Genomic DNA, 18,293 nt, shown 5'->3' on the forward strand with positions numbered 1-18,293 from the left:
ATTGTTGTTATTTTCAAAAACCTTAAATCAAGAAATGATTATTGCAGTTTTGGTTAGATGCAGTTATGTTTTATAGCACCATGCTATAATATACAATCCCCGATGGTTTTTATTATATGAATGAACACGTGGTTCAACATGAAAGTGAATTGAATAAAATAAATAGTGAGTAAATACTTGAAAAATAGTGTTTAAATGATGATTGAGATTAAAATCTTTTTGATGCTTTTTTCTCACATATGATGGGCATTTGGAATATTGAATAACGCCCTACAAATAAAACGAGTCATATGTGATCCGTAAAAAACAGCAAAATCAATAAAAAATAGTAGAAATCACGTCTAATAGCTTGATTGTTTAAATAAAAATAGTTCTTCTTGAAAGGTAAAACAATTAATTGCAAATCGACATTTAAATTTTTTGGAACACGTGTTATTGTAGGGAAACATTCTATAAAGAAAACTCTGATATTGGTTTTATGCTGCAAACAATTGAACAATTATCTTGAAAATAAAAACGACTCAACTGTTTACCACAATGTTTATAGACACGATTAGACCATGCGGGCACATGGTCGAGAGTGGTTTTAGAAAAATATTTAGAGAAAGTGGGAGAAACACACCAAATGAACAACCGGCATCAATGCTATTGTTGATGGTTTTTAATCAAATATTTGACTCCGGCATCTTTCTGAAATGTTGTACTAATAGAAAATTGATTAATATAGCAGAAATTAAAACGTTAAATCAGTTAAATTCGTTATTTTTGCGTACCTTCAATGTCACACTCAGTTACCAACTGTCAAACGAACGGCGCGACACGAACGTCATGGACGAACCCGTTGGTGTATATTGTTTGTGACTTTGATATAAATAAGTTGTGACCGAGAGAAATGTTATTTATATTTCACGGAGCCTGATAAGTGTGCGTGTTTTCGTCAACGCCGGTTTCCAGTGAGTATTTTCTTCTTACCTTGCCCAGCTTTCAAATTGCAACAGAAAGTGTCGTATTATCTGCCATAAGTGTAGCCCTGGAACAGGAATTGTGAAATGTAAAAGTTTTACCGCGTGGGGAAGTGCTTCAATTTGAGTGGCCTTTCGTGTCGAGGGCAAATCCGGTTGATCTACCGCCGAGGAAAAGAACCATTCCAGCACGGTGAATACGTGGAATGATGCAAAAGCGGGACGGTTTGTGATAATGATGGTCGCCATGGTGATTTTGCAACAAATTCGTTGACGGTGGGCTTACAAATGCTCTCCAAAGACGGGTCCAAGTTTCATCAGTCCCGGTGCGCCACATCGAAGCGCCACTTTGGGCGCTATAAAAGGTTGCACAACGATTCCGGTACGACATTGAAATAACCTTCGTGGGGGCGAATTTTCACTACGCGGATGCTCCCGAAAGATGATCCCAGCAGTGAAAGTGTCATTGCCCTCCCACCTTTGAAATGACCTTGAAGAAGGAGTTGGCCTCAGGAAGATGGAACCGACTGCCATTTACATTCCGCTGGCGATGTTAGATGTGTTACCCGGACACAGTGCCACCCCATAATCTGCCGGATAACACCTGTTTAGCGGCTTATAAAGCGAAGGGAGAGTGCATTCAATTGAAAGTGGTTCCCTTTTTCGACCTTTGGCAGATATTATCACATGTTCCAATTTATTCCAAGCCTAACTGCGCATGACGGCGAATGATTCTTTTTCGTTGCACTCGAACTGCCTTATCATGGCGTGTGGGAGAACCGGGAAAGCTGATGTCTGGTGTTGTTGTTGTTTTTGTTGGTGCACATGCTGCCAAACACTTGCACTTGCACTCGAACGTCGTCATCGATCGGAATGCAATGGCACGTTTGAAACGATCGACGTCCCGATCGACTGTCTAAAATTAAGATCAAGCGCTACAACTACTTTGTAGTCGGATTCGGACCAGTCAGCACGTGGACTTTTCCCTTGGCCCAAACAGAATTGAGGTCTGTTCTTCAACAATGATTAACCCGCACCCGAACTTGATCTTCGTACGAAATTTTCGACAGTCACCTTTTGCCCCACGGAATTTCATTTTGAAGGTCATACACATGTCAGCTAAGGCACACTTCGGTGAAGTCCAAACACACCACCATCTTGCACACGCAACTGCGCAGTCCGAGGCTCGAGGCCATAGGCAGAGGGTGAAGCGCTTTTTTAGCGTTTGCTAAAGTGATAAAGCAATCGAGTCGGAAGTACTGATCGAGGCGCACTATCTAGATGATTCCTTGCAGTCGAAATTGCACCGCGGTTGTACTACACATCTAACAGAAAGCTGTTTTGGGATGGTTGTTTTATGGCGTCAGTTCTTCATACCCGCATCCTTGCTTGCGGGATGATAAGAGATCGCTTTCATCCTTGGCACAAGTTCAAGGACGACTTTCACTTTTCTTGTGTTTACAATTGCTCGCGTTACGTAAGCCGGTTGAGCGATTGTGCGTACTGATTGTCCTATGTCCCGCAAATACGTCAGCTGATTTCAGCCGGATGCTCTCAACCAATGCTTGGTTGTTTGCTCGTTGAACGCGCGTGAAGTGTCCATGATCAAAAATAGCTTTTTTGATTAATTAGAATGAACCCAGTCGTTGGGTAGTACTTGTGTCTTAATTTACTCGTTTCTCACATGCTAATGAATGATTATAGTCCTTATTAAAGTCGATTGTTTGTTTGTAGTATTCTTGCTACACGATTTGTTTGTTGTTACTACAGAATTTGCATCTCACTCGATCACACTCAGCCGATCGTACCCTTTGATCCTTGAAAGGCGTCTTCACGTATTACAAATCAATGCACGCGGTAAAGAACAGCTCAAACACATGTTCTCGATCTCCTTCTAGTAATAATGACCTCTCCGGGATGACCTTTGCGTTTCCACAACCAAACTGGGACGCGTTCCTAACGTTAGTCCGGTACAGTAATTATGATTATCAGCTAACTAGCCTTCACTTGCGTGTTTTGAGCGACGAGGAGGCTCGTCTCACTCGTCAAAAAGGTATTGAAGGACCGAGACATTGGAAAGCTAATCTTGGTTCCAGAGAGTGTCCCATGTTGCCGTTGGCAACAAAACAAAACGGTTCTAAATTTTGATCGTCTCCCTGTCTTATCATGCTTGAGGGCACGCCAGTCGATAGTACGGTTTACGAACGGGGGCTACAATTATCAGGCGTGGAGGTCGGGAGCAGTAAGAATATGTTGGAAAATGAAGTCAATAATGACGCAATTGTTATCATTGTTTGGTAGCGCACTGTTAGCAGTCACGTATCCTAGACAAAATCGACACGGTTCGAAGGGCGGTCTTTCAAAAATGGGTAATTGTGTGGAACGGGTAACAAATAATTAAAACAAATCCTAGCTCATTCTATGCTGCTTGCTGAAGTGTACACAGTTTCAAGATCGCGTTGGGACAGAATCAATCTGTTCAGAGTCAATCTTGTTCGATCGCTAATGGAGCAAAGGGCTTTGGGTGCGGTGTGTGCACTATAGGTTTCTTGTGTTTGAGCATAGATGTCGCTTTCATGTACATGGGCGGTTGATGTCTTTGCTGAATAGACGTTAGCGCCATCTATCTGTGTCATGTACCTTCATTCATAATGTTGTCTATAGATGGCGCCTTTTCTTCTCACGCCGACTCTGCTTTTTCTCACTTTCACGTGTTTCATTTTCTCACTATAACACAATTTAAAAAGCATACAAATTTATAAAATAAACATTCTGAAATTAATTATTACGTTTTTTTAATTGCAGCTTGATCAGTACCACCAAACTTACCTCAAGCATCATGACTACCTACTTCAATTATCCACCAAAGGAACTGCAGGAGGAGCTGGCTCGTATCGCCAAGCAGATTGTTGCCCCCGGTAAGGGTATTTTGGCCGCCGATGAGTCCACGGCGACCTGTGGCAAGCGTTTCGCTGTAAGTAAACGAACCCCTGTAGGAACCCCGTTTCTGAGAAGCGTTTAACGTTATGTTTTCGTTCTCTCTGTTCGCTTTGTAGGATATCGGCGTTGAGAACAACGAAGACAACCGTCGCCAGTACCGCCAGCTGCTGTTCACCGCTGACGAGCGCCTGCAGGAACACATCTCCGGTGTGATCCTGTTCCATGAAACCCTCTACCAGAAGGGCGACAATGGCACTCCGTTGGCGGCGATGCTGAAAAGCAAGGGCATTCTGGCCGGTATCAAGGTCGACAAGGGTGTCGTCGATCTGATGGGCTCGGAAGGCGAATGCACAACTCAGGGTAAGCAACACAGCACCTGTGTGGCATGTAGGCTAATGAGTAAAACTATCAGTGCGTTAACAGAGTGGTTCGTTCGGGTTGTCCTTTCACTGTGATTATAAGCTGATACGCCTAAAGCAGGGCCCTACGTCCGTGTGAGAAGCAGTTAATTAAAGCTTCCCGTTTTGCGTTGTGCATGTGGCGGGATAAAGTGTTGACGATGATGATACTCACGCGCTACGAACGACCAATGGGAATCCGTAGGGAGAGAATGAGGTGGATAAGCGCCAGAAAAACGTGCGCCCGTGTGTATGTGTGTGTGTAGTTGTATTTAATTAAGATGAATGGGCGGCAGTTTGTCGTAGCACACTCTAGGAAGGAAGTTGTTTGCCGTTGACCAACTCCGGACACCACTGCACGAGCCCACGCGTACTGTTGCTTTGGGACTTGGATAGAAAACCCAAACAGCGAAGAAAACAAAACATCCGCTAAGTGTGTAAATAAGAGGACATCCGCCCACTTCCGTCATGCGCTAGTTTTCCACTTGACATGAAAATGTGTGGGTGCCTTTAATAAAGGAGGAAAACGGCGGCAGCAAAGTGGTAGGATTTTCCAACACTTACTTCGTGTTGGTTCTTGTTTTTTTCCAGTTCGCTGACCATTGCGACTAGAAGTAAAATGGTGGCAGGGGTTTGGGTGTGTGCTAGATCAACATTGCAAACGGCGAAGACAAATTCCCGCGCCCCAGTGGAGAAGAAAATCGTCCTTATTTAGGTCAGGGTGTTTGTTGCAACGGTGCAACACTGGACGGACGAATTGTCCTTTTGTTGCCGTACAACAAATCAAACCAAGAAATAGAAGAAGTGGGTTAATTAAAGGGAATTTCTTGTGCAAAGTTGCGTTGCGGAAAATTGCGTCTCAAGCGTGAATGCAGAAATGGATGGATGATTGACCAAAACATTCTTTTTTTTTTGTAATGAAAGTGGACCGTGCAACGATTGCACGTTGTCCACGGATAGTAATAGAAAGGTTACTGGTAGAGTTTTGCTTGCTACTGATGGTGGTAACATTTCTGCAAAGCTATCTTTCAACGCGAATTACTTATGAAATTCTATTTCCTGAGTCCATTCCTGGAAAGAAGTTTTGAAAGAATTCATTCCACTGCACAGAAAGGGATTAGTACGAAAGGATAATTGCAAATGTGTGGCAGACAGCGTTAAGAAGAAGTGGTTTCTCCAAATTTTCAATTAAGAAGCGAACTCCTCGTGCGAATTGCTGACTGTGTGCGACGTCTTAAACTTATTTTATTGTGTTTCATTCGCTGAAGCGTATCTCATCGTTCGTACCACAAGTAGGGTTTATAGCAGCAACACTGCTTCCCTGTACAAACAATTAATCCCGCCACAGCCAGCTATCTGGGTCAATGCAACACTTATGGTACTTCCCTCTGGGAAATGGGTGAGACTTTTATTACAGTAAAATCTACTGTACTGAAGTGCAGTAGTAGTACTGCCCCGTCATGATGCTTCACTGTAACGTTCGTAATGGGATTTTTCATTCCACATTTCCATTTGCTTGTGTTGGGTTTGCGAACGCACCACCACAGCACAGGAAGCCGTCGTTTATTTTCGAGAAATCAAACAGAACCGACAGCTTGATGGGATGGGAATCCGTGCGTCGCATTTACGGATATGTATCTTTATTTCCCTGAACTTGAGCTTTTCTTACAGCTGCCGCTCATCGCTCATCGCATTTCGCAAGGAGTGGCGTTGGTTTTTTTTTCTTTCTTCTCTTCTACATCTCCCATCTCGGATGTGTAGTGCAAATAGCTATACTTTTGTTTTCTTCTCTACAATCTAAACCTAGTGGATGTCAACATGAATCATCGTTGACTGGGAAGTGTTGTTTGCAAATGCCGCTCTCAAGTATGGGGCGGAAAGCTAAATCCCTCTTTTGAGCCACGGCAAGCAATAGTAAATCGGATTACAGTGAGTGGAGTAGATCGAAATTAAATTGCATTTTACCGCATTGTTCGAAATGTTGCATTCTTTCTGTGAATTGGTGCCTTTCTTAGCAGATTATGCCACTCACTCTTCCCATTAGGAGCAGCTTCCAGGAAGCAAATTGAATTTTGTCATCTTGTGCTGTGTGTGTGGGTTTTCGTTGCACTAATCATTGCATTCTTTTTCGCTAATATAGGTCTGGATGATCTCGCTGCTCGTTGCGCTCAGTACAAGAAAGATGGTTGCGACTTCGCCAAGTGGCGTTGTGTGCTGAAGATCGGCAAGAACACCCCAAGCTACCAGGCCATCTTGGAGAACGCTAACGTGCTGGCTCGCTATGCTTCCATCTGCCAGTCGCAGCGTATCGTCCCAATTGTTGAGCCAGAGGTAAGCATACCAGAGCGTGTGTGTGGGCTGATACGTTATCTAACAAATTGTTTCATTCTTCCATACGAACAGATCCTCCCCGACGGTGATCACGATCTGGACCGTTGCCAGAAGGTTACCGAGACTGTGTTGGCTGCTGTGTACAAGGCACTGAACGACCATCACGTCTACCTGGAGGGTACGCTACTGAAGCCGAACATGGTAACCGCCGGTCAGAGCTGCGCGAAGAAGCCAACGGCTGCGGAAATTGCTGTCGCTACCGTGACGGCACTGCGCCGTACTGTGCCGGCTGCCGTGCCCGGAGTCACCTTCCTGTCCGGTGGTCAGTCCGAGGAGGAAGCTTCCGTGAACCTGAGCGCCATCAACCAGGTGCAGCTGCTGAGACCGTGGGCCCTGACCTTCTCGTACGGTCGTGCCCTGCAGGCCTCGGTGCTCCGTGCCTGGGGTGGTAAGAAGGAGAACCTTAAGGCCGCTCAGGAGGAGCTCATCAAGCGTGCAAAGGTAAGTTTTTTTACATGATCTTTTTGCGGTGATGGTGCGATTAACGGGTTGTAATCCTCTTTTGGTGGAAATGGGAATTTATGTTTCATGTACTGTGCTGTTTGCCGTAAGCGTAATTGTGTCCCTTGGTGAAGATTCTCCAGGAAAAAAGAATAACCATTTTTGAAGATTATGGAAACATATCCCAAATCGATTCGACCAACGAAAATAATGATACGAGCGAAGTGAATTAATTACTTATTGCTCTCGAATGAGTACCGATTCTGGCCGTTCTCCAACGTTTCTGGCGTTTGTACCGGATTGTGGGGTAGGCGGTATAGCAATCAATCAAATGGATGTTTGCATCATCCAACTTGTTTGTTTGTTTGGAACGTTAGTAGGTACACTCATGCCTGCCTCCTTTCCATTCGCTCCGATCACGTGAATCGATAGGATCGCTTTCCCTGTCAATCGATGATATATTTTTGTAACAAACACCGGTAAAGCGATGGCATTCGCTTTTTCCTTTACACGCTCATCATTTATTTACGACACGCCTTGGTTGGTTAGCGGCGGTTGATGTCATACGACGCCCCGCCGCCTGAGCATGTCTGGGAATTGCAGACGCCACTATCGATTTCCTTTCTACTTCAAGTTCGCTTGATATGGCGCATCGTGTGTCTCTTTGGTGGCGGGAAATGCTATGAATAAAGTAAAAAAAAACTTCCCTTCTCCGTTGAATCGCAGCACTTTCGGTGCGTTCCTTACTTGAGGGGCAGGAAACTATTATGGCAAGTGGAAGTAAGAGAGACCACCACCCTCCCAAGTTGTCATAATTTATCCGTCATTATATTTATCCGCCCGCTCATTCTTTTTGGATCCTGCCAGCCCCAGAAGGGGAGGTGGAATTAGTTGCTGCAGTTGGTGTGCAACTTGTTTGCCTGCCTTTTCATTCACGCGAATGCAATCGCGAAGGGTCGCATAAAGAATAGTTTAATTCTCCCCTTCTTTAACACAGCAGTATCGTTTGACGCGACGTCTGACACGGCGGTTAGCATCTAACCCCCTTTTCCGTATGGGAAAGATTCTTGGACGGAATCCCGTGCACGTAGGCGAATGCGAATTAATCGTCCAACGGCGCTCTGGTGCGCGCGCTAGACGATACGAGACTTTCTCAATATTTTTTAATGGTTCCACTTATTTCATTTTGATGATCCCCTTAAATTGCCCATAATGAGCTGACCGCGGTTTTTGTCGCACTCAGGTCCGGTAAAACCGGATCCCCGATTGTGTGAAGGTACTGCACATGCACGCCCTCGTAAACTATTCGGTGGTGAGGTCATCTACGGGCTGAGTTATGCACCTGTGTACCATGAACACCTTGAACACGCCGGGTATGCCCACGGGAACGCAAGTGGTCTTTCATGCTAAAGTAGTCCACTTCGCCTTGAACCCGGCGAATGGCGCATATCTTTCGTTCAGTACCCAGGAACTCTTTTGGTGGTCAAGTTCAACAGCCCTTTTCCGAAAAGTCAGTGTCATTCACCGTCAACCTCCGGTTGACCGTTGATGGTTTGCCAAAGAAAGCTAGGGCAACTTTCAATCTATTCACATCCACAAATCCTTCCGTGGACAATCGGACGACCCCCCCGATCCGTGTGCTGGTGAACGCGTTGTTAGTGACATAATATGGAATGGACCCCGGGTTGATGTCATGCTCTCGCAGCCAAGTTCAATGGCATAAAACGTGTTGCGGTGGCTGTGCTTAATAGTGCCGTCACGACGAATTGTGCCATTGTGCTTGGCGGTCATTGTTCGGGTCTCATGTTACCGCGCTTCGGTATGTGGAGTGGGGTGCAACCATCATCGTTTAGATGCCGCAGCCGCTCGTCATCCGGCACCTACGAAACGTCCTTCCTAATACGAGCAGACCGACCTTCGGCCGATACTACTCCCGGAGTAACACGACACGTACGAAACGCCGTCGCTCTTGAGCGCTCGGCATCACCAATTAGCCGCTGGTCCACCGGTCCGATCGGCTTACGATTGTGGATTGTTAGTCGAGTTGTCAGTTGGGGGCGTTTGATGTGGTCTGATTTATCTTGCTTACCGAGAGTGTGCCACTGAGAAGTATAGAGCAAGAAGGTTATTCCAATAGTTGTCGAATACTCGCAAGGAAGAAGAGAGAAAGAGATGTCTTAGCGAATGTAAAAATTCCTGTATCTTTTGCATATTTTGTATCTGCATGTGCTTTTTTCTGTTTGTTATTTGTTTTGGAATGCGTCTGTCCCCCAATACTAACATGTTTCACGTGTTGTTCACTAACATAGCTGTGTATTGTACTGCTTAACTTACACTACAAACTCAAACACGCACTATATTACTATACACTGCAATTGAATGAAAAACAAAAACCAAATCAAAACAACAATGCACAAAACAATTCGCAACATTATTCACAGGCAAACGGATTGGCTGCACAGGCAAAGTATGTCCCCGGTTCGATTCCCTCGTACGCCGCAAACGCTAGCTTGTTCGTGAAGTCGCACGCCTACTAGTATCCTGTCCTGCCATTCTCTGTGTTCCTCGCACTCGTCCAGACACATCCAGAGGAAGGAAGACGTTGGTGAATGTTACCGATGGACGGAACAATGGATACGGAAAGCGCGGAAAAAAACAAACGGATAAGCTAGCTGAATAATACGATCGACATTCGAACGAAATAGATGGAGAGAGAAACAGGGACTCAATAAGCATGTGAACCGTGCAGGACACTTTTTGGCCGTCTCATTTTTTTGTTTGTTTTCAACTCGAACAACGATTTACACACATATCAAAATCCGATACACACCTAAAGCACCACACAGGGAAACACAGAGAGTTGTTGAATGTTGTTGTTTTTTTAAATAATGTTGTATAACACACTTTTTTAAATGTTAGATTTGATACGATTCTCGCTTGTTAGTTTCTAAACAAAAGTGTTTTACTGTTCTCACAACCTGCTGAATGTTTTGTAAACTTTCCACTGTTCGATAGTATATAACAACCGTTACACTACAATTGTTCCTAATCTCTGCGTCTATTATATTAAACCATCAGTATGTGCAATGTTTTTTTTTATTAAATCGGAAGCGCACACAACCTCTGCTAGCCAATGGTGGATTAGTTCGTTAATAAATCAATTGTAACAACAACAAAAAATGACACCCAAACAATTGATTCGAAACCTAATCCTGCAGCTGTACGTGCGGTTGTGTGTGTGTGTACTCAGGAAAGACAGCCTCTCGCTGTTGGGGGGCTACATGCTGTGCGTAAGCCTACTTCGAAAACAAAGATATATAAATTGATCAATACCCGAATTAACAAACATCGCACGAAAAAAATCGATCGAAACGAAAGAATGTACGCACAGCAGGTAGTCTGAGACCGCAGGAGTCAGAAAGAGGCGCGTGTACCCATTGGAAAGTAAAAGTTTGTATGAAAAATAAATTCGTTTGCCTGAATGCCTTTAAAAAAAATCCGCAACATTTGCACGTTCGATCGCTACAACGTGGCATGTATTTTTTTCTTGCTTTTTTATTTTCTATTTTTAGCTGCTTTTTATGTGGTTTCTTTCTGCTTTTGATTAGTTCTGTAAGTTAAAGTATGTCACTAGTTGTTTCATAATGGAAATTGAAGCGTTCTCTTGTTATGAAAATTGTTCTGGTTCTGTTTGTTTGAAATCGATTATTATAAAGTGGATAAAATGAACTCTAATAATTGCTTCACACACTCAATTTGCATTTTCAAGGCGGCATTTACGGGCCACCGTGCATGCAAATCGCAGTATTTATAACTCTCTTGAATGAATTACCAAAAACAAAAACATGAAAGAAAAATCAAACAAACAGAAAACGGAATTATGATTTATGGAACAACTAAAAAATCCCGAGACGTACAGTGTAAATAATCGCTCCAATATCGCTGATTGAATATTTATTATTGTTGTCAATTTAACCTAGAGCGGCCACCCTTCAAAACGTTTAACTGCTGTCTTAACATCGCATTCCCATCGAATTCCATTAAGCATGACATGAGTGCTAGTGCGGCCGGAAGAAAAATGAAAGTGCTTCTCGTGCTTCACTTTATTGTTATAAATTGGCAAACCTGTCAGCCGCCGGCAGATACACAGTTTACAATGGCTTTCTAATTGTACGCTGGAGAAATATTTACATTTCACCGGTGCTTGTTGGAGTACAACAGGGAGTAGAAGAAATGGGGGATAGAAAAAAAACATTTCAGTCCCTGTAAGGAACACCTTCTTAATGTGATTGTGGTTTATATTGTCGGCCAAAAGCAGCGAATGGTTAGACAGGGGTGGCAATTAATTTACACCCTCGTTCATCGTCATTTGTTAGGTGTTAGCTTATGGGTTACTACACCCATCACCTCTCTAATAGCCGATGCCTTTGACAAGCGCCCGCGAGTGACGGCGGCAATCAAAAGTTGTCTCCAAAACGTGATAATGTGGGGCCGGGGCGCCTACGCAAATGGCGACACTGATGATGATGATAAACGATAAACGGGAACTGAAAGTACGGCCTGAAAGCGTTCTTATTACCCGGCCGCAAGTATGTTTGTAAAGGAGCTATACATAAAGCCAACGGGGAGAAGTGTGTTGACTCTAACAACAACGGTTCGCTGCTATTCCGGAGCCCTGCGTATTCCGAGAAGGATGTTAGTGACTTGTTTCGAAATAATTCGGAACCCAGCTGTACAACCACCCTCCGGGCCGGAAAAAGGCTTTTCTTTCCAAATGATATTACCAGAAAACCTCTTTCCCGAGCGTGTTTCGTTTCCATCCCGCTGGTAGTTGGTGGAATTTGTGGAGCAACCACAACCACAAGACCGCCCAACCATCGGCGCATTAATCATCGGCGTTCTGCTGGGCTTGTCTGTCTTTTGCCTTTTTTCGACAAAGTAAATGTTTCCCCACCCTGAAAATGTCTAATCGGCTAACAGGAAGAAAGCGAACTTTTCCAAACACCCCTTTCTCATACGATCTCTTGTACCGAAGAACTAATTAAACCACAACGTTTATTCCGACGCTTTCTTGGCACTGGGTGGTTGCGGTTAGATACAGGGGACCACCCTTAGCTTCATTACATCGGTACACTGTTTGGGGCATATCGGGCCGTCCACCGTAGTAACGATCCGTCGTCGGCCCCCCGGTTTCGAATCAAGCGGTACTAAATATTATATTTTGTTTTAAAAATGCATGATCTACGTACCGGCGCATGGTTGTCCTCCGTCGTCTTGTTCCTGTGCAAGTTCAAGGTCGACAGTATCGTTTCGCAATCCGGGCCCCGAACGATGCGTGGAATGTGAAAGTTTACATTAATTAATGCGAACGAGCCAGTGTGACACCCCTGGCAACAAGGAAGTGGATTGTGTACTGTTATGTAGTTTTGTCGAATTGTTTAGTGTGTAAACCTTTTTGGAAGGTCGTTGGTTTTCCCCGAAAGTGGTTACGGATGCATTTGTTTGTTTGCCAGCAATTCCCCGTATAGTGCGAGTGGCACAAATGCTTCGGTTTGTATGTGTTTTATTAGCAGTAATTAAGCAATTAAAGCGAATCGATCAATCGATCAATGGCTTACCGATACGGGGTTAACTACATTCCGAGAAATATCCTTCTACCGCCATACAGATTTATCGGTTGACCGGTGTACTGGTCGAATTTCGAACTTGGAACATAATTTATTCACTTTTGTGGAATGAATCAATATCGATCAATGCCACCACACATGTGGCGTTGTTTTTCGGTGGTTTTCTGAGACAAGAAAGAAATGACTTTTGTTGGTAATCTCTTGCTGGGGAGCACTAGAATTAATTGAAACGCAAACGAGTGAGTTAAAATGCTTAAGAACAGTGAAGGGATTAATTTACAGCATTATTAGTTATCAGTTCCAAACAAATAAGTAAAAGATGTCTTGAATATTTGGAAAGAGTGATTATTCTCACCTTTAGTCTGGTGAAGAATAGACGATTTAAAAGATACTTTAACGTGGAAGGAACGTGACGCAATATCGCAATGTACTGCAATACACACATCCAAACCACCGAGACATCTCAAGATCGATATTGCAAGATGATCATCTGATCAAACAAAACCGAAACTTTAATCTTCCCAATGTTAGACTTGTTGTACTGCAGTGGCAAACATATTACGCTATTGGGTGTCTGTTTTTTGTTGATTAAAGTGTCTCATAGCAAAAGCAAATCTCATCCGAATGCGCCTTGGAACAGGAAGCATTTCTTCTTGTGCAAAGCAACTTTGAACGCCACTCACTTTCAAGGGGGTTTTAAATTGTACAATACCCAACCTTTGTTTTAGAGGTTTAAAAACAACACAAAAGAGTGTTGTACATTAGAACACGCTCCAACTGTCTGCTGCTATTGTGATGTAGATTAGAACATCAAACTTCCACTCACCAATAGAAATAGCATTTACATGTGTCAAATTTGTATCTTCCCGCCAACCGAAAGCGACCGGGTAGTAAATCATGCTCCCGTGTGGGAATATCTGACCGCAAATGCTGAGCTTCAATTAAAAGTTGAACGCGTCCATCCGCGTACGGGATGTACGGTTTGTACATTCATTGAGTCTGAGCCTGATCGCATCGCGAAGCTATTAGCATCCAGTCTTTGAGGATATAATTGAATGCAAATTGAACATTGATTCTTCCGCCGGTTTCGCCGCTGCCCGATTCCAATAATGGGTGTAATCGAACAGAAACTGAGCTGAATGGCAATGTTTAATATAGCTCCCCGAAAGGGAGGCGAGCATCGGGGGGCGACACTGAATGAAAGTGATTCTTTGTTTGGACACAACGACTGAACTAGATCAAGCGCAATGGCACACACATGCACATTTGCTGTGCACGACGGGACCGACGGGACTTCCGGTCTTTCGAAAACCCAGTACCGGAGACGGTAAACACCGTGTTGCTCGTTCGTGTTTCGCCAATGTACGATCTTGATCCAGAAATGTGAGTTGTGGCGGTTGGGTTTTGCGAGTTTCCATTGTGGATGTCATTTGAATATTCTTTAACCCCACTCTCCCCCTCATTAACAGTCGGACAGCTTGTGCCGTCCGATAGTTATCCAGGGTTTTTAGGATAACCTCCAGGGATGGGTCAAGTAGCTGTCAGTAAGACCACCCCAAGGTACGGAGGTCATCAGGACAAAACGGTACGATAAAATGAATTAAGACAGGAATTAATTTACCCACCCATGTGTAAAAGTGGAGATAAATCTTCTTTATCCTTTCGTGGGCTACAAAGTGTCACCGAAACCCATCCTCCCTCCGGGGGGGAAGCAAGAGTTGTAACAAAAGGAACCGAGGAAAATGTGTTAAAATTCCATCCCATCTCATGGGCATGGGGAGCAACGTATTCATTACGGACAAAACGGAACAAATCGGTCTGGTGAGTTTTGCTTCCCGAGGTGGTCTCCCTTATCAGTAACAATGGCAGTTGAGCACGCTTGGTTAGCACACCAATTGTGCGTGCTCAGTGAACGCTGCAGATAAAGATGCTCATTTTAACGCAATTAAACTCATCGGGATATCGTTTCATATTGAAATTGTCTCGTTTTAAAATATTTATTAGATGGCTATTGTATGGTTCTTACCTGGACTTATCGTTAAGAACCCTATTTCCGACGCCACGATAGTACCTCGTCCAGGTGACTGATATGTTGGGGCGTGAATACGGCCGTTTTTGCAAAAGAGCTATGCAAATGAAGCGCACAATTCAATCATCTCACCTCCGAACACAGTTACAGTAGCCTTTAGCGGTACCAAATTGGTCGTCCGACAGCTTACATGGAATGGTCACTCGTTGATGGGCATGATGGTCTGTCGCGCTCGTTCGCTAGCTCTTGCTGTCCCCTTGGCGGTCATCTGGGGACTGACCAAACATGATAAACGTATCAAATTTCGTGACAGATTTATCACCGTTGGTTGGTAGTGTGTCTACTGTTTGCCTGTAATATGGCTGATAGAGGATTAGGTCGCCTTATCGGGGATAGGTAGTTCGATTCTCGATGACTGTACGATCACCAAAACGTGGACCAGTATGTGACCTTGTCCGTTTCCTTTTTGGAGTATGATGTTCATCTTGGACGAAGATGGTTTCCGTACTATTGAGATACGAGACTCGCCGACTGTAGTCAACCGAATGGAATTTGGACATTCCACTCTCATGTATTACAGATTATTCCTAATCAGTTTGTTTCTCACTTCTTGCACTATCACCAACCGGAAGTACACACAGGGTGACAAAAATGAATATTTAACTGGCAAATCATTTCTGTAGACCCTTGGGTAACTTCATAGTTGTACCACTTCAGTATACACGGGGGCCTACAAATGGCATAATGAAACCTTGCCCACCCTACCGGGAACAAATGCAGGCCAAGGTAGCTCAGTAATTTCTCAGCCACCTCCGGTGTTACCAATTGCATAACGTACGATGGCCGGAATCAGCCGGCAAATTAGTTGGCGAACCAGTCCCGCAAGTCGGTGGTGTGAATCAGAAAAGTTCTGAAGCACAACCAAAAACGGGTACGAACAGGTGGGCACCAGATAGTCGCCCTCCACTGTAGGTTTGTAGGTCTCGGTATAGTAATAGGTGGCCAACAACAAACCACCACCAGCAATCAGTAGACCGAGTGTTGATCGTTTCGATTGACACCTTCCAGTGAGAATGAAATGGCGTATCATTTCTATCGTTTTGTATTTCTATTTCCCGAATAAGAAGAATCTTTGCGAAGAAATATCACTGGCAGATCATAATTTGGATTCCGATCGATTGGGGGTAGGACCGTACCGCATACACAGGGGAAAACAATGATGTATTTAGCACGTGCTTCTAGTGCAATTAACAGTTCATTAGCATCATTCACGATGTTGCACGCTCCGCACTCGTGTGGCGCGGCGATGTGTTTGCGATTGAGTCCCTGAAGCTGGATGGAGCTCTCAGCTGTGTTTATTCATCCGGAGGTGGGCAATGTTTGGATTTTCCGTGAATGAAAGATCACGTTTTGTCCGGAGAATTCGTTAGACGTCGGTGTTGTGAGCTGTGATGCACATTTATAGCCCGGCTGTCTGTGGATAGCCTTTTTGCGATGACGTGATGTAATAATTTGTTTGTATGAGGATGGTTGACAAATTTCACACTTCAATGAAAATTAGGGTAGAGGGGTTATTCGAATTGCACAATTTGGTTTGATTATGTGCGGGATTTGGTTTCCTGCAGGTACGGAATTTATATGTTATTTGAATAATAGGACGTCAATGATGTTAGGCTGGATTTCTTGGAACTTGGGTCTTTTAGCGAAAAACATTGATGAATTGATTCCTGATACCTCGATGACTAAGAACCAGATTCGTCATAATAAATATCACCTATGGAGGTTATTATTAATTTAAATTCTAGTTTATTAAACTATATTAAATCACTTTAAATATAAATTTGCTTACTAAAGAATTCCCTGTGTTTTGCCTTCCCGTTTCTCCATTCCAGGCCAACAGCGATGCCGCCCTCGGCAAGTACGGCGGTGGTGTTCAGGGTGCCGCCGGTGCTGGCAGCCTGTTCGTCGCCAACCACGCTTATTAAGGCGTCTCGTTTGCATCTACATGAACTTGCATCCTACTAGCGCACCCCCAATCCAACCTCCGTTTTATCATCATAACAAACCATCACTACCACCTGCCGCGTCAGTAGCAACCGTAGGTCTACATTTCGACCACCATATTGGGCATTTTGCGAGATGTGAAGATCTGTCTAGCATTGCTGGTTCGGGCATGGGGCACGGTATGCTTGTGTGTGAGATTGTATTTTCCTTATACCCGCTCCTTTATCTGTTTTCCACAGCTTCATTGTGTTTTTATTTTTCAATTAAGAACTGAAAACTGTGTAGCGAACACGCCGACACGCATGATGTCGTACGTTTTGTAGGATAAAGTTTCACACACAATAACCCAACAATAGCATAATGGTTCCATAATGTTGCCACAAACCAATTGGTCCATCGAGTTTAGTGTAGTTGAGTGCATATAAGATCTATCTACACGGTTGAATTTGAGTTTATGGCATGCTTTGTAAGGTTGTTCGATAAGTAGAAAAGTTAAATTTGGTGCGCTCTTTGCTTGAATTGATTTTTTTAAAATGAAACTGAAACGTTTTTTTTCTTTAAAAATCAATCCGCAAGCTTACTGTAAGTGTGTGAAGAATTTTCTTCCGCTTATCGAACACTTTCAAGCGTGCTAAATAAGCTCCCATTCTCCCCCACCCTGTAGGAAATGCTTTAATCAAACAAGAAGGAAAAAAATACCAAAAAACAACTCACAACCATCTTTGTTGCTGTGTTTTGTTTTTCATAATTTATAATCGCTAGTTTAAAAAAAATGGAAAGCCTGGATTTGTTATATGATGCCGCTAAATGGTATAGTAATGCATGTGACATAAGTACGCAGAAATACACAAAATAGCAAATATACCATGCTACGGACAAATTAAACGTATCTTATAATGTTACAAATAAAAATAAATAAAACAAATACAAAAATATATAGGTATATTTTTTCAAGCTGCTACTTTCATATCCGAACCGCTGAACTACTTCGCATGATGAAAATGTCAGCATCAGAATTATTATTCTGCTGGATAATTAACAGTAAAATGCGTTCAACAAACGGCAAACGGTGTCTGTTTTTTTAATTTAAAATGCATCACGAGTCGTACGAGTTGTTTGGTACGTGCATGTTTGGAGGAAAATTAAATATTAATTCCCCGTGACTGTGGACAAGTCAGCGCCAATTTAAGTTTCTCTTGTTATTTCATTTTTTACACTTTGAAGTACCAATCAACGCGGAAAACGCGACCGAAACGAAATAATTCATCCAGCATGAACATGTTGCAATTGTGCTTGGGGTGAAATATAATTCGAACCGAAGCGCCGTAAGCGATATGAATTTAATCGCTGAATGATTACACCAATACTGGAATGGTTTAACATAAGCACATAGATCGTTGCACTCTCTTTCAGAACCAATCTGACCCATTTCAATATATGCATTTTCTGTATAACTCTTTTTTTGTTTGCTCAACAAACGATCAATCAACGCACATCATTT

The 18,293-nt window shown here is 43.4% G+C and overlaps 1 protein-coding gene across 2 annotated transcripts; it reads left to right on the forward strand.

Moving 5' to 3' along the window:
* The first annotated feature begins 830 nt into the window (after nt 1-830).
* On the forward strand, nt 831-17,727 carry LOC125765094 (fructose-bisphosphate aldolase). Of its 2 annotated transcripts, none has more exons than XM_049429970.1 (6): nt 831-953; nt 3,768-3,936; nt 4,019-4,262; nt 6,441-6,631; nt 6,704-7,132; nt 16,681-17,727. In XM_049429970.1, exons 2-6 carry the CDS (start codon nt 3,802-3,804, stop codon nt 16,771-16,773), a joined length of 1,092 nt encoding a protein of 363 aa, XP_049285927.1. In that variant the 5' UTR covers nt 831-953; nt 3,768-3,801; the 3' UTR covers nt 16,774-17,727. The 2 variants fall into 2 exon arrangements, with proteins under 2 accessions (XP_049285927.1, XP_049285926.1); XM_049429969.1 differs by lacking the exon at nt 16,681-17,727 and adding an exon at nt 9,574-10,629.
* The last annotated feature ends 566 nt before the right edge of the window (nt 17,728-18,293 follow it).

This window comes from Anopheles funestus, chromosome 2RL, assembly GCF_943734845.2.
Source record: "Anopheles funestus chromosome 2RL, idAnoFuneDA-416_04, whole genome shotgun sequence".
In the NCBI taxonomy this organism is placed as follows: Eukaryota; Metazoa; Arthropoda; class Insecta; order Diptera; family Culicidae; genus Anopheles; species Anopheles funestus.

Bases quoted from the DNA above. Each gene is read 5' to 3' on its own strand.
- LOC125765094 (XM_049429969.1), top strand. From the start codon at position 3,802: ATGACTACCTACTTCAATTATCCACCAAAGGAACTGCAGGAGGAGCTG. The intron at 3,937-4,018 runs GTAAGTAAACGA...TTCGCTTTGTAG, and splicing joins CCTGTGGCAAGCGTTTCGCT to GATATCGGCGTTGAGAACAA. The intron at 4,263-6,440 runs GTAAGCAACACA...TCGCTAATATAG, and splicing joins AGGCGAATGCACAACTCAGG to GTCTGGATGATCTCGCTGCT.